The sequence below is a fragment of the Vidua macroura genome, chromosome 5, assembly GCF_024509145.1.
Source record: "Vidua macroura isolate BioBank_ID:100142 chromosome 5, ASM2450914v1, whole genome shotgun sequence".
NCBI lineage: Eukaryota > Metazoa > Chordata > Aves > Passeriformes > Viduidae > Vidua > Vidua macroura.
In genome coordinates, this window is record NC_071575.1 from 4,386,245 (window position 1) to 4,400,423 (window position 14,179).

The 14,179-nt window shown below is 47.3% G+C and overlaps 1 protein-coding gene across 5 annotated transcripts in view; it reads right to left on the reverse strand.

The window, feature by feature from the left end:
* Window positions 1-4,303: 4,303 nt before the first annotated feature.
* The window catches only part of ADIPOR2 (adiponectin receptor 2), a 44,986-nt gene continuing 35,110 nt past the window's right edge, over window positions 4,304-14,179 (reverse strand). For 4 of the 5 annotated variants that reach the window (XM_053978354.1, XM_053978355.1, XM_053978352.1 and 1 more), the window contains 6 exons: window positions 13,861-13,980; window positions 11,835-12,006; window positions 11,210-11,396; window positions 9,965-10,152; window positions 8,555-8,748; window positions 4,304-7,075 (listed from right to left, as the gene is read on the reverse strand). In XM_053978354.1, the coding sequence (XP_053834329.1) occupies window positions 6,944-7,075; window positions 8,555-8,748; window positions 9,965-10,152; window positions 11,210-11,396; window positions 11,835-12,006; window positions 13,861-13,980 (993 nt within the window). In that variant the 3' untranslated portion in view covers window positions 4,304-6,943. The remainder of the gene's footprint in view (window positions 7,076-8,554; window positions 8,749-9,964; window positions 10,153-11,209; window positions 11,397-11,834; window positions 12,007-13,860; window positions 13,981-14,179) is intronic. The other variant, XM_053978356.1, reaches the window with a different exon arrangement.

Sequence of the window (14,179 nt, forward strand, 5' to 3'; positions counted from 1 at the left end):
CCTTAGTTGGCTCAGTGAGTCTGTCCACAAGTGCTAACTGGAGGGAATGGACAGGGGTGAGAACTGATTATTTCTTAAACTGAGAAATGTAAGCAAAGGTTTGCCTGACTCAAAACCTGAGCACACACCAGGAACAGCTTCCTGGGGTTTTATTTTCACAGCAAAGCAGACCATAAGCAAACCTACCCAATTCTGGGCTCCAGCACGGGGTTAAGCAAATTCTATTTCATGCTCTGAGAGATAGTGACTCATGGCCCTTTCAGCAAGAGAAAAATCCCCAGGAAGAGCAGCTGCCTTAGCTTCCAACTTCTTCAGCCATGTGCTGGGCACAGTAGATGAAAATAGGTCAGCAAAAGCAAACAGCGAGCCGAGGCCAGAGGATCCAACCAGCAGCACAGCAGCTGTGAGAGGAGCCATCTCTCACTTCCAGCTGAGCAGCATCCTACTGCCATCCTGATCCCATAAATCCCAGCTGTCCCTCCTGTCCCATCCGCCCCCGTGAGCACACAAAGCAGACCCAGAGGCCGCAGGGTTTGTTCTGTATGGGAAAGATGCAATGGGAGAAAATTCCCCAGTGGTGGTCAGCAGACAGAGCTGTCCATCAGACCCACACCTCACTGCTGCACACGTCAGGGGCTTCACAAGCCCGAATTCTGCAGCTGATTTCCTCGCAGGCAGAGGGACAGGGAGCTGAATTCTCTCCCTGACACTCCTCACAGGCTTCACAAACACCACTCTGCAGGCTGAGGTAAGCCTGGCTCTCCCCCAAGCGCTGTGGTGGGCAGGGACACACACCTTGCACAGCATCACACACACGTGCCCTCCCCTGAATCATGGCTGGGGACAGAGCAGGCTGCTGGCCACACCTTCAAGTGTGGCCACACAGGGATGACTTCATTCTACAAAATAGTGGGAGAATCAGTGGGATTTACAGCAGCTGTTTGCACAAAAGGAGGCTGGCCTGAGTTGGCTTAGACTTAGCAAGAGACTGGCACGTGCCAGGCTGGGCATTGCAGTGGCCACAGCCAGGAGCCACATGCCCCAAGTGTGCTAAGAGCTGTGTGTGGGGTGTGTGTGGTCCATCTCTGACACAGGGAAGGACTGGTACCACAGTTCTGCTTGGCTTCATGCACACCTCAGGCTCCTCAGAGTATTTTCCAGGATGCTTTTTCTACCGAGAAATCCCAGTGGCACTGTCACAAGCCTCTGCTTGCAGGGGAGGGGGGCTCAGGGCAGCCTGATGCAGCAGATACTTTTGTGCTAAGCAGATGCTCCAAAGCAAGGAGAGAAGGAGCATCAAACGCCTGTGTGCCAAACACTCCATCACCAGCTGGGCCCTCACTGAGGGGGGGGTTGCTGCTCCTGTCCCCCCTGGGCACTGGGGAGCGTCCCATCCCTCGGCACAGGCTGTTCCCCCTGCACCACTTCTGCTTGCCTTTGACAGGAGCCTTTACACCTCCTGCCACTCGGCCAGCAAACACCTCTGTCACTGCCCTGTGACATCAGCCACAGCCACAGCGCTCTGCAATGGCCTCACGGACGCCACCAAGCACGTTTCTGCTGTAAATACCCGCAGGAGATTTCATCAGCCCCTCCTGCTTTGCTTGCTGCTGCTGCCTCAAATTTTGGGAGCCCTGGCACCGTGCCTTTCCCCAGGCAGGCCCCTGCTGGCAGCAGAGGAGGGCTGGGCACTGAGCCCTGTCTTTAGACCTGTTTGGCTCTGCAGGGCCAGGCAGCTGCCGCTGTCCTTCCCATCAGTGTCACAGGGAGCAGAGGGATGTGCGTGGCTCAGCTCTGCTCAAGGAAAGGCTGTGGGACGGTGGCAGGAGCTGCCAGCCTCACTGGAGGCCACCGTTGCACCAAGGGTTGGCCTCTCACGGGCAGCAGGGAAAGAGACAGGGAAGCCCCCACACCAGTGACTGGCCAAAACCCCCGGCTGCTCTTGCTTGTCCGTCCCAGCCAGCAGTGACCTTCTTTACCCCTAGCAGCAGGGGCTGGAGCCTGCTGTCACCTCCTCCTGCCAGACCCTGAGGGACAGAGTATCGCTTTCCAAGCTGGCAGGAGTGTCCCTGGCAAAGGCAGCAATCCCAGCCTGGCCATCCCTGCAGGCAGCGGGATGGGGGAGCTGGGCCAGAGCCAGGGCAGAGCCCCGGGCTGGCCGCCGTGGCCAGGAGCCAGCAGGGAGGTGGTGGCAGCGGCCGCTCCCTCCCAGGAGAGCTGGCTTCCTGTGCCAGCAGCAGATGTCACCCCACAGCCCATCTGCCAGTGCCAGCCCCGCTGCCCGGCCACAGCCACTGAGAAAGCTTTGGACTGGGGGAGCTCAGCTCCAGCCAGCACCAAGACACAGGCACAGGTTGGGCAGGGTTGGAGGTGAGAGCAAAGCCAGCCACTGGAACTGGCTGGGGTGGCATTTGCCTCTCTGAGGGAAACACATCATTGCTCTGGGAACCAAGCCAGGCCAGTGATTTTCCCATCTCATTTACAACCAGACCAGTTCAGTTTTTAAGCTGTAAAGAGACTCTGTGCTCAGTGGTGCCACTACAGAGATGAAGCTGCTACTAAACGAGATCATGGTGAATCTCCAGTGCAAGATTCCCAGCTCAGGAATACCAATGCTTCTGTAGTTTATACATGAATTTTACTGGAGAAAGGCAAAGGTGAAGCTTCTGGAAACACCAGAAAATTTCATCACTATGACGGTGGTGAAACACTGGCAAAGGTTGCCCAGAGAAGCTGTGGCTGCCCTGTCTCTGGAAGTATTCAAGGCCAGGTTGGATGTGGCTCTGAGCAATCTGGTCTGGTTGGAAAGGTGTCCCTGTCCATGGCAGAGGAGTTGGAACTATGTGATCTTTAAGGTCCCTTCCAACCCAAACCATTCTGTGACTCTGTGATAAGATCCAGCTGGCAAATCAGCTCCATGCAGGAGTGCTGGGCTCCCATTCCGCTATCCCTGCCCAAGGAACAAACCTTCAGTGGTGAGCAAGGAACTACTTACACTGCAAGGCTCTCACAGCAGCTGCCCAGGTCCCTTCTCCTTCACTGCTCAATGTTCAAACAGCTGGAGATGACCAGGTGTGACATTCTCCATGTTGCCGTGCACTCAAGGCCAGCACCTAGGAATTATCACATACACTCTCCAAGGAATCCATCTTTTTAAGCAACTTCATTCAAACCACATTAGTGCTCTGCACTCCTGGAAATCAGCCTGGAGAATTTCAGCTTGGGCATTCCAGGCAGATACAGCAGCACTGTGCAGCAGAAGGGTTTGGTTCAAACAAGTTGCTTGATGCCACACAGGAGGCAGGGGTAAAAAAAAAAGAAAAAAAAAAGAGGAAGGGAGAAAGAACTCAGTTTTATTCCCAGCCTTATTAAAGGCAGGGAAGCCTTTAATAGTGTCAACTAAACCAGTCAGCTCTTCCATCCTAACCATGCACTTCATTTATTTCCAGCAATGGCCTCAGACACTCACCTTGATTGCAGCTCTTTAATCCATACTCAGGGTACTTGGCAACGAATGAAGCAAGTGATTCTTGGGACAGGGCAGAGCAAGGACACAACTACACACAGAAGAGGTGGGACATGCAATTTATCCTGCCCAGAGAACTTTTAAGTATTACTCTGCTTTCCAGAAACAGAATAAACCCAATTCATATTCAAATGTGGCAGGTACTTTCAGTGTAATTTGTGTGAAATCTGATACCAACATTCTCCATGTTCCTTGAATTTGCTTTTCATTAAAATAACAATAATAATAATGGCAATAACAATCCATCCTGAGACATCCATCAAGCTGTCAAGGTCATTAACAGGAGCTGTCTCTTTTACAAGTCACTGCAGAACACTTGCCTTGAGTGAAGGAACTGACAAAGAGCACAGCTCAGCTGTGGACAACCCAGACCTGGTGTGAGCCAAGACAAGAGCAGGATTAGGTGTTATCTTTCCAGGCAGTTCCCAGACGTGAGCTGACAGCCAAGGAACAGCAGAAGGCCCCACTGGGCACAGACTGTTCTGGCCACCACCAGCCCCTCTCTCTGCCCAGTCAAACCTGGCTCATGCCAGCCCCTAAGCCTGCACACCAGGAGGAGATGATCAACCTTTACACACATACAGGAGAGGAGGCATTTCCTCTACGCCAGGAATTTAAATCCAAGCCTCATGAACTTCTTTAGCTTAACTCACCTCAAATTTTGCCCACAACCACCAAAGTGTCCAGCAATGACCCTCTCTTCCCTCCAGCTCTTGTGCTTTGCACCCTTGTCCCCTCTTGCCCACACAGTGCACAAAGACCCAGACCAGACAATAATCAATTTGGTTCTTTTATTAGCAGAAGTTAAGAATACAGCAAGTAATAAGATCCCATCTTATATGGAACCATCACCAGAGTCCCCAGCCATCAAAACCCCAGAATGTGCTTCATTGCTTCCAACAGTAAGCAATTGTTAAAAAGAAATATACTGAACAAGGCCACTATTTAATGGGGAAGGAAAGAAGCTGTAGGTCCTAACTATTCTATGGCAATAACCTGCACACAGAGCAAGCAAGCCTCTGACTGCTGAGAGTAAGGCATTCAGGTGCCAACCTGGGAAGAGTTCTCAGCAAAAGCTACAGAAAAGTGCACAGCTAGGTTGTTTTTATTGGAACACACAAACTTCTTGAACAGAGAGACTGGGTTAAGAATAGCAGGTGGAGTACTGTGTTTTTGTAATAGTTCTGTGCTGTGTAGGACCAGGTTACAATCACCCTTGGAGGAGTGAACGTGGGATGATCCAGGATGGAGGCTGCTGCTTCTGCTGGTACTGTTCAGAGGTATCCCAAAGCACCTTCCAGCCAGCTCTGATTCTGATATGTACCACACTTGGCTCAGACACCAGCACACTTCCTCTGGGCACCTCCCCAGTCTGTCTGGGATGCCAGTGCTATTAGCCCTTACATCCACGGTAATACTGCCCTTTCCTTCATTTCAATACCACAGACCTGGGATAAACTTCTTCCAGCCCTACAGGCATCCAGTGTCAGGATCCTGCTGAGAACACATCCCTCTAAAACTTGCAGGCTGCTGCAGCACCTCCTTCTGCAGCTGACCTTGCTCTCAGAGGCTTTACTCCACTCCAGGGGTGAAGCCTTAATGCCCACTCGACTTTAGGAGGGCATTCTGCTTCCACCTGACTCCATCAGACAAAGCAACTCCCCAAAACACACTGTGACATCCAGGGTATGGAAGATCTTTGAAATCCATCTCTTTCCCCTTGAAGAATAAAAACTGAAACTTGAGGGAATCTAAAAAAAAAAACCCCAAAACACAACAACAACAAAAAACCACCCCACACAACAACCAACCACCCTTTACCTTCCTTCCCTGTGAAATACTGCAAGGTATGAGCTGTTTAACTCATCTGTGAGAGAGGTAATTGCTCTGAATTTCCAGCTAAAGCCTCCAAGCAATACCTGTGCCATAACAAACAAAATGTTCAAGTTTCACCTTATGACTCCAAAGATTCTCCTTCAGTCTGGCTCCTGACTGGGCTCCAAAGCTCAAGCTACATCAATTACATAGGAGAAGGGTATTTGCCTCCCCTTATATAGGAGGTGTGTCTGCACCACAGCAATCCAGCTGAACCCTCAGGTTTAGGCTTAAGAAATACCAGCAGTCCCATTGCTAAAGCACAGATGGAAAGCAGACCTAAGAACCAAAAGAAAATTAAAAAAAAAAAAAAAAAAAAGAAAATAGGGATCTATTCCTCCTTAAAAGAACAACCTGCAAACTGCCTTGGCATATGGAGCCTGACACACAGGATGGTGATGTGCCTGAGGTCTGCAGTGCCTGTTAACTCCAAGTCCTGGAGCACACAGCTTCCTCTTTCCAGTCCATCTTAACCCCACCTCTGCTTCCCCTCACATGCTCAACAATCCTCTGACAAGTCTATGACCATCATCGCTCAGAGCAAACGAAGCAGGCTTGCAAATGGCAACCATCCTCTCCCCGTGGGCCTCTGGGTGCAGGCAGGCACTGATGGACTTGGACTGTTTGCCATTTCACATGCAGTTATCCCAGCGTGCTCCAGTTCCTGTGATGAGACCCAAACCAGCCAATGTAGGATTCATTATCCCAAACCTTCCACTGCACACAGGCTGGGAATGCAGCTGTCCCCCACACTCAGGCAAGGAGCAGATGCTCCTTTCCAGGCACTGGAGCAAATCCATTTGCTCACACTGTGACCTGGATGACACCATGATTAATCCAGCCTTCACAACCCTCCTGTACATGTCCTGAACCTACTCCAGGTGCTGGCCAGGACCCCACATTGCCCAGGGCATGCTGGCCACTAGGAAAATCTACAGGGCCAGCATGCTTCACTCCTGGGAATTTTACCTGGTCCTCCTGCAATCGTTTATTTTGTGCAAAATTGAAACAGTGTGTGGTACTTGCATGTTGCATTCTTTACAAAAACCCTTTTCCCCCCACCCATTGTTTAAAACATTTATATAAATTTTATTTAAACAGAAAGTTAGAAATCTTATTTACATTTTGTTTTTCTCCCAAAAGAGCATCTAAAATCAACGCCCAAACCCTCCAAGAGGATATAAATTTAACCTTGACTTTTTTTTTTTCTTTTTTTAAAAAAAAGGAAACTGCTAAGCTATCCCTCCCCAGTTCTACAAATAAATATGGCATTGAACAGAAGCCGATTTGGAAAGGGTCCTCTGTAGCTCAATCTGTAGATCCCAAGAATAAATTAGGTTTTCAGAATTTCCTGGTCTTCAAATTGATTTATTCCATTGCTTGAGGTATAGAATTTATCTTGGTTAGTCAGAATCCCCGTGAAGCTCCACGCCTCATCAGCTGAAACTTGGATTCTTCTTAGGTATTCCTTTTGCTAAGCCCGGCTGCTTGGCCCGCGCCGGCGCCTCTCTTTTGGTTCTGACCTTGGGCTGAAGGCTGCTCCTACTGCATCCCATCCTCCTCTGTGCAGCCCCCTCCGACCGTGAAGCGGAACTCCTGCAGGTTGGAGACCCCGTGGAAGTGCACGAAAGCGCCAGCCACGACAAACACGTGGAACAGCTGATGGGAGTGGAACTGCAGAAGGAAACACCTCAGTTCAGCTGGGGCTCCGGGGCCACTCTGCCCCCCAAACCCACGTTCAGCTGAAGTACACAGTAACACGGAGCAGTGCCTTGAGCTGCAGAGCTCTCCAGGCCGTGTGTTAAAACCCACCCCTCTGCTATCTTTAGCAAAATAATCGAATTCTCTGCACACACACGTCCTCCCCCTTCACTTCAGAGTCATCTGAACCAGCTGGTCAACCAAAAAATGTGCTAAAGAGCTGCTATAAGTCATCTTTTCAAAGGGACAAGGAGAATTTCAGAACCTTAGGCAAAAGGCTTAAGCAGGACACTTTTAAAATTAGTTCCTCCACAAGACACACTGGTGGTATATGGACAAAAATGGTCCTCTCATACAGATAACGGGTACAAACTCTGCTCTGGTCACAGACAAGTTTTACCAAGTGGATTCTGCATGCTGGTATTTTATTTCTCTACCACAGAGAAACAGAACAGAAAAATGTGGTATTGTATTAAAACCTAGAAACAACTGGATGTTTGGAATGAATGCCCAGGATGTCACTGACTGGTGTAGAACAGAATGAAAACTGTGAGGGAGCTACATGACAAAGCATGCCCTTGTCTGAGGGAAGCCATACCTGGATAATGGCTAATGCTCCTGAAATATTCCTACAAATGTGTATTTGCAGGCCTCATGGGAAGCTTGGAAAAGAGTTGGTGGTACACCAGTGCTTTTAGAGCTTAGCTCATTATAGTAACAAACCAACCAAGCAAACTGGTGCTGTGCACGAGCTGCTCAAACAAGCCAGGTCTCATTCTCACTTCTGGTCTTCTTTAGGGGTCTTAAACTATCCTGAGGGCAAGCACACTGGGCTTCCAAAGGTCCACTTCCCCTCATCTCTACTCTTGCTTACCCAGCTTCTTTCCTTACATCTTCCTCAGGTATTTCTCCTCCAGTGTCCAGGATTCTTTCCCTCCTACCAAGTTTCCCCCACCCATCCACTTGCTCACTCCACTATCCCTTCTTCTGGGCCAGAGATCCCCCCAAAGCCTACCATCTCTGTCCAGCATTTTCACTGGCTATGCAAGATGAGGAGCCAGACATGGGGAAGATCCCAGAGAACACACTGAACATCAATGAAATGACCATGTACTGCTCTGCACAGAAGCAAGGTAAAGATGTATCTTTGCAGGATCCTCAACACACACACAAATGTTTGCAGTTCCTTGTCCATCTGTTAAAACTATCCAGAAATGTACTGAGGTGAATCTGCACACCAGCAGTTACCTCAGACCAGCAAGGTTGTGACAACTTGGGAAGAGAGGCACCAGCTAAGCCAGGCTCAGAGAGCCCAGAGTCATTTGGCCCCTGAAGACCTATTGCTTCTGGCGCAGCAGCGTGATACTTGCAGTAAGAAAACATTGACACAACATCCTTCAGGCTCAAGGGGAACCAGCTTTGGTCTCCTCCTCAGTCACTCAGTAGACTCACCCAGATGTCACACTTGCCAGGGAAGAATCTCTCCGGGATGCGGGCGGCATATAGTGCAGCACCAGTGATGTACAGGCATGCCATGAGTGCCAGCCAGCCTATCTGCCCCATTGTGGCTGCTTTCAGGAGCCCCTCAGAGATGACAAAGTGCAGAGTGGGAATTACCCCACTAAGACCCAGACCTAGAAATACTCCTGGGAGGTAAAGAAAATGCGGGAGAGTCAGGTTTGAACGCAGTGGCGGCAAAGGGAGACAATGAAAACACAAAAGCTACGGAAGGAAAACTCAGCGTTTGCCGAAGCAGCAGAGGGACGACAGCTCTTGAAGCTGCAGGTCCCCAGAAGAGATTTATTGGAAAGGAAGCTAAAGAATGCACAACTTCCTTCACATGCCAGAAGCTACTCGGTTATATGTCCCAGCAGATAGCTGGAATATTTCATTTACTGATTGTGCCTGCCAGCTCCAATGTAGGTGAGGCCAGTTCCTGCTCTTGGCCTGTAGAGGGAACTGAGACCACACAGACCGTGCCTCACTTCACCACAACCGCTCAAGAGCAAGACAAGGAGACACAACAAAGAGATTGTTTATCATATGCTGCACAAGTACTCCTACGAAACAGAAAAGCAGCATCTGTGCTCATGTGATCTGCCATATAAGAGAACACTGGTTATCTGTTTAGGTTTTAGCAGCAAGGACAGAAAACTTGTAAAAACAGTGGGCATGGGGGGAATATTCATGTCCCGTACAGAGATTTTAAGTTTGGAAAGCTGAATGCTCTGAAGGTACCCAAACCTGTCCAGGAAATCTAGATTTACTGTAGACAGCATGTGCAGGTTAAGAAACAAGAAATATTTCTATTCAACACAGCTGTGTGCACATTCCATAGCTGCCCCCTAAAGCTCTCTTTCTTCCTTCCTCAAAATGTGAAACCAAATCTGGTTTTGTTCTTTTGATGATGTGAAGAGAAAAACAGTCTTTATCTTAACTCTGTGTTTTATCCAGGCAAATCATTCACATTGATTCAATCATTCAATGATTTGCTAGTGTCTGAGTCTAGGTCTAAAAAAAAAAAAAAGCACAAGCACAACAAGTACACATACACACAACACCAAGCAGTCAGTTGTTTTCTTGAGAACAAAGTTGCTAGCTAGAAATCCTTTGCACCACCTTTCCTACTGCATGTGTTACTGTCCATTTCAGGAATGCACTTCCAGGACTTGCACCAGCCCTTATCTGTGCATCCAGCTGGGTACAATAAATGCTGAAAGAAAACCCACCAAGCTCCCAGTTCAAGAATATTAGGTCTATAAAATTAAACTCTCTTAAGTCTTCCCAAGGTGGCTTTTCCAAGTGGCAAGCAGGAAGCAGGAAAGGCAGTCAAGGAACAAAACAGTTAATTTCAGGTCTTACCTGCCCTTACACCCCGGTATTCAGGGGTGGCAAACATGTCCCATTGTGAGACAATTATGGCTGCAATGCCCAGGACACAAATCACAATCAAGTAGATGAAGCAAGGCTGAGGGTTGCAATAGAACGAGTAGTACAGCCATGGTACAAAGCTGCCCATTATGAGAAGTGCAATGCCAGAATAATCCAGCCTAGAAGAAAACGAAAATCAGTGTCGTAAGAAGTGTGAACCTTTGGAAATCCTCACACCTACACACTCTTCTTTAGTAGAGCAACTGCCTACTTCTTACTGCAACTAAATTACTCTCACTGTTGCAGCTAAGGTCCTGACAGCAACTCTTCCACCTACAGTAATGGATTACCTTGACAGACAGCCAAGAAGGCCATTTTTGAGACAGTCATCAGCAATGCCTTCAGCAACCTTTAAACCAAAGCCTTCTGAGGAAACCTCACATTTCAGTTTCAGATGAGGAAAAAAGCACTGCAAGAACCCTCTAAAGACAGGGCACACAGCAGGCTCTGAGAACACAGCCAAGGCAAACACTTCAGTATCTGACAAGTATGAGTTAGCTGGGCATCAGCTTCAGTGACCACAGTGGAATAATGCTGCGATTTTTCAGCCACACTGGTTTTTTGTGCACCCATGTGAAAAAGGAAATCCATAGCCACTGCTTTTTACCACACCCTGACAAAATCCTCCTGCAAAAGCTGAAGGAGTTAATTTTTCAGTGGGGGACTTTAACTGGGCTACTTTAGAGGTGGTCTTGCAGATTACAGAATCCTGGTTGAGTAGTTTTAGGAAATATCAGATATTCAGCAGCCAGCCAAAAAAAGAACATGCAGTAAAACCAAAAGACCACGGCATCCTGATACACACTGTGGAACTGTCTTACATAAGTTTAAGGTTCAAAGTCAGAACAGCTGAAATGACAAGAAGTAACGGTTACGCTAAAAATTCAAAGTCCTGCAACTAAGCTCAAGGCGTATTACTTACAGCAACAAGATGCAAGCACATGCCTGCCAAACAGCAGAAAATGATGGAGTTTTAAGACTCAAATGACAGCAGAAAAACTCATGTTGAAACAAACTATAATTAGAAGAAGCTGCATTAAATCTCTTCTCAACTCTGTTCCAAAGTACATGCAGTCATGAAATGAACAACTCCCACACTGGGGCTCCAGGCACAAATCCCAGCCCTGTTTTCCCACCTGTTTCCTATTTGGCCTGCCCTGTTCTCTAGGCACTTACTTGGAGAAGAGCCGGGAAACACCTTCTGAGTGGCAATAAACTGTGTGGAAGAGCCATGAGAAGGAGAGGCAGAGTATGGCTCCCAATAAGAACAATCCAACGACCACTTTCTCCTGCACAGGTGCTACGAAGGACATGTTTGGCCGGAACATGTAGAAGATTCCCAGACAAAGGAAGAACACACATCCTGAAAAACAGCAAGGCAGAGAGGGGTCAAGCTCATGCATACTGAAAGCTCTTCTTTCTACAAGCATCACCACTTCCCTTAAAGGCTCTCACAAGCTGAAACCACTCAGAGAAGCTGCAACTTAAGCGTGTTCCTGTGGCAAGAAATGCAATCCCAGTTAGCACCTACACACTTGGGAAAAGAAGGATCTAACAGTAATTTATTGATTAGGAAATGTTTAATGCATTTGTTTGTATAGTATGCCATAATTAAGCAAGTCCAATCCAACTCTGATGGGATCAAATTAGGAGAGGGATACCAAGCTGCTAATTTAACAGGTTACTAGTGGAATGATAATGCTGACAACCCCACAGACCTTCCTATCTTGCTCTCTTTTCTTTGAGAGCAACAAAACCACTGGATGAGATTTAGGACTAGATTAAAGCAAGCTGAGAGTACCTAGGAGATGTGTCCAGATGTTGCCAGTCTCTGTGTGTATTCTGAAGATGCTCTTGAAACAAGCCCGGAAGGAAGGCATGGGTGGTCTGTGTCCATGCAGCAGGTAGTCATTGTCCTTCAGCCAGTCAGGCAGAACGTCGTGGGCAATCACCCTCCATCGGCCCTCCCACACCTGGGGGTTAGAAGAGCTCAGTGAAATGCAGGGACTGGAGCTCCTTCAGTGCATGGAAATAGTCAGAAAACCCCTTTTAGTAAAAGTGCTGGAGTTAACCTGTGAGTACTGTAAACAGAGGAGAGTTAATGGAACATCTCTGGGGAAAAGGTTTTACACTTGAAATATCATGCTAAAGTCACTGTTCCCAGTTCAGAACTGTACCATTATGAACTGCACTATCAGAGAAAGAAATACTTCACCATTCCACTGGAGAGGAAGGCTACTGGGTGTTATTACTGCTGATGAAGAGAAAACATTTAATTCATTTCCACATTCTGTTATTTTACAGGCCACCTTTTCCATTTAATTGAAGAAGCCTACACCTAGTTCTCTCCAATAAATAAATAAGCCTGTTCCTCCACCACAGGCCAACCTGACTGTGTATCTGCTAGCATTTGGGGAAGCCTAGCAAAAGAAGCTACCCATCAGCACAAACAGGGGCCAGAAAATGTGAAACGGTGAGAGCCCAGCAAGAAGAGTCCAACCCCTTATTTAGACTGGGAAAAAAATACTCCCAAGCTCACAAACAGATAGTGACAGAGCAGTTAAGGCAACAGACTCATGACTCTCAATTCCATGGGATTTCTTCTTTAAAGGGAGAGAGGGGGTTTGTGCACAGAGCTATTCTTGCAGCTGGCTCCACAGGAAATAAGTGTGCACAGATGTTCCCAGCACTGCTTCAGTAACACAAGACACATGGAGGCTTCAGTGTGGCAGCACCAGCAAGGACAGGGGGAGCAGGGAACTGCTTTATGTACCGGGGCTGTTTCTGCAGGCTTCCTTGGGCTTGCTGGCTGGCTAGAGTTACAGGAGCAAGGCTGAAGGTTCCTGAAACACTAAGTTTAAAAAGCTACATTCTTATTTCAGTTTCAACAACAAGAGCTCAGAGTTTTAAAATCAATTCTCCACACTCGTGCATGGAAGCAAAACAAAGCCATTCAGAATAACCAGTCCAGTTAAAGACTGGGTTCTTAAATACATTCAACAAGAAAATAACTGGTTTAGTTCATGGACAAAAAATGTGAATTGAGGTAGAAACAGAAGGAGGGAATTCATTTTACACAATCCACCCTACAAAATATTTTAAAAGAGGCAAAGATGCATAGTAAAAAAAAAAAAAAAAACCCAAAAAAAACAAAAGCAAATAGTCAAAATGATCCATATACAAAAGACCACCAAGTAACTAGGGTCCCTCTGTAAGAATATAAAAAATAGTTCATAAAACCAGCAGGAACCAGTGTATAAAGAGGCAGCATTCCTTGCAGCGAGAAAAGAGGGCCAGAGACTGACACAGCCCAGTGGCTCTAAAAAGTAACAAAAATTGAGCCAAGGTCAACAATTACTAAATCTACAATGGATTTACTTACTTATGGTTTCAGTACAGCATTGTTTTCACGTCAGGGACAAAGCTTATTCTACCATAGATGCAAATGGTGCTAGAAAAGCAAAATATTTGCTAATCTGAAGAAATCGGGTCAAATGACCTTGTAAGTCAAAGTGCCTCCAACCAGAAGGCTTTTGTTCTGCTTTGCACTCACAGGTGTTTCTCAAGGGACACACCTGAGTTGCATGATCAGCTTTGGAGTCTCAGCTGTAAATCCCTATTGTTCCAAGCTCTACAATTTAATCCTCTATGACAGACAGATGCTGAGGAAGCACAGCATTGGTGCTTAGAACACGAGATGCCCATCTGGGGACAGTGAGAACCTCCTCTCCCTCACATTAGCAGTGCAGTTCCTCAAAGTACAATCTGCTGCCCACTGGAGCTTCCTAAAAAAGGAAATTATGTCAGCAGTTTCCACGTGCCCTTACCTTACACACAAATTCTTCCATTCTCTCCATAGCATGGTGGGCTTGTAGAAGAGGTGACATTCCCATAAAACCTTCATCTTCTTGAGGTGGCTCATCATTGTGTTTATTATCCTCAGAACACTGGAGGGGAAAAAAACCCAGAGAAAATACTTTGTAAAAAGATGAATAGAGGAAGGTGATTCTGTTTTCCATACAAAGCTATGATTTGAGGTCTTGGCAAATAAAGAAATCTCTCCTTGTACGGCACTGAGAAAAGAATTCAGAAGAACAAGCAAAAAAATGATTACATTCTTAGGTATCTGAGAACAACTCACATGTC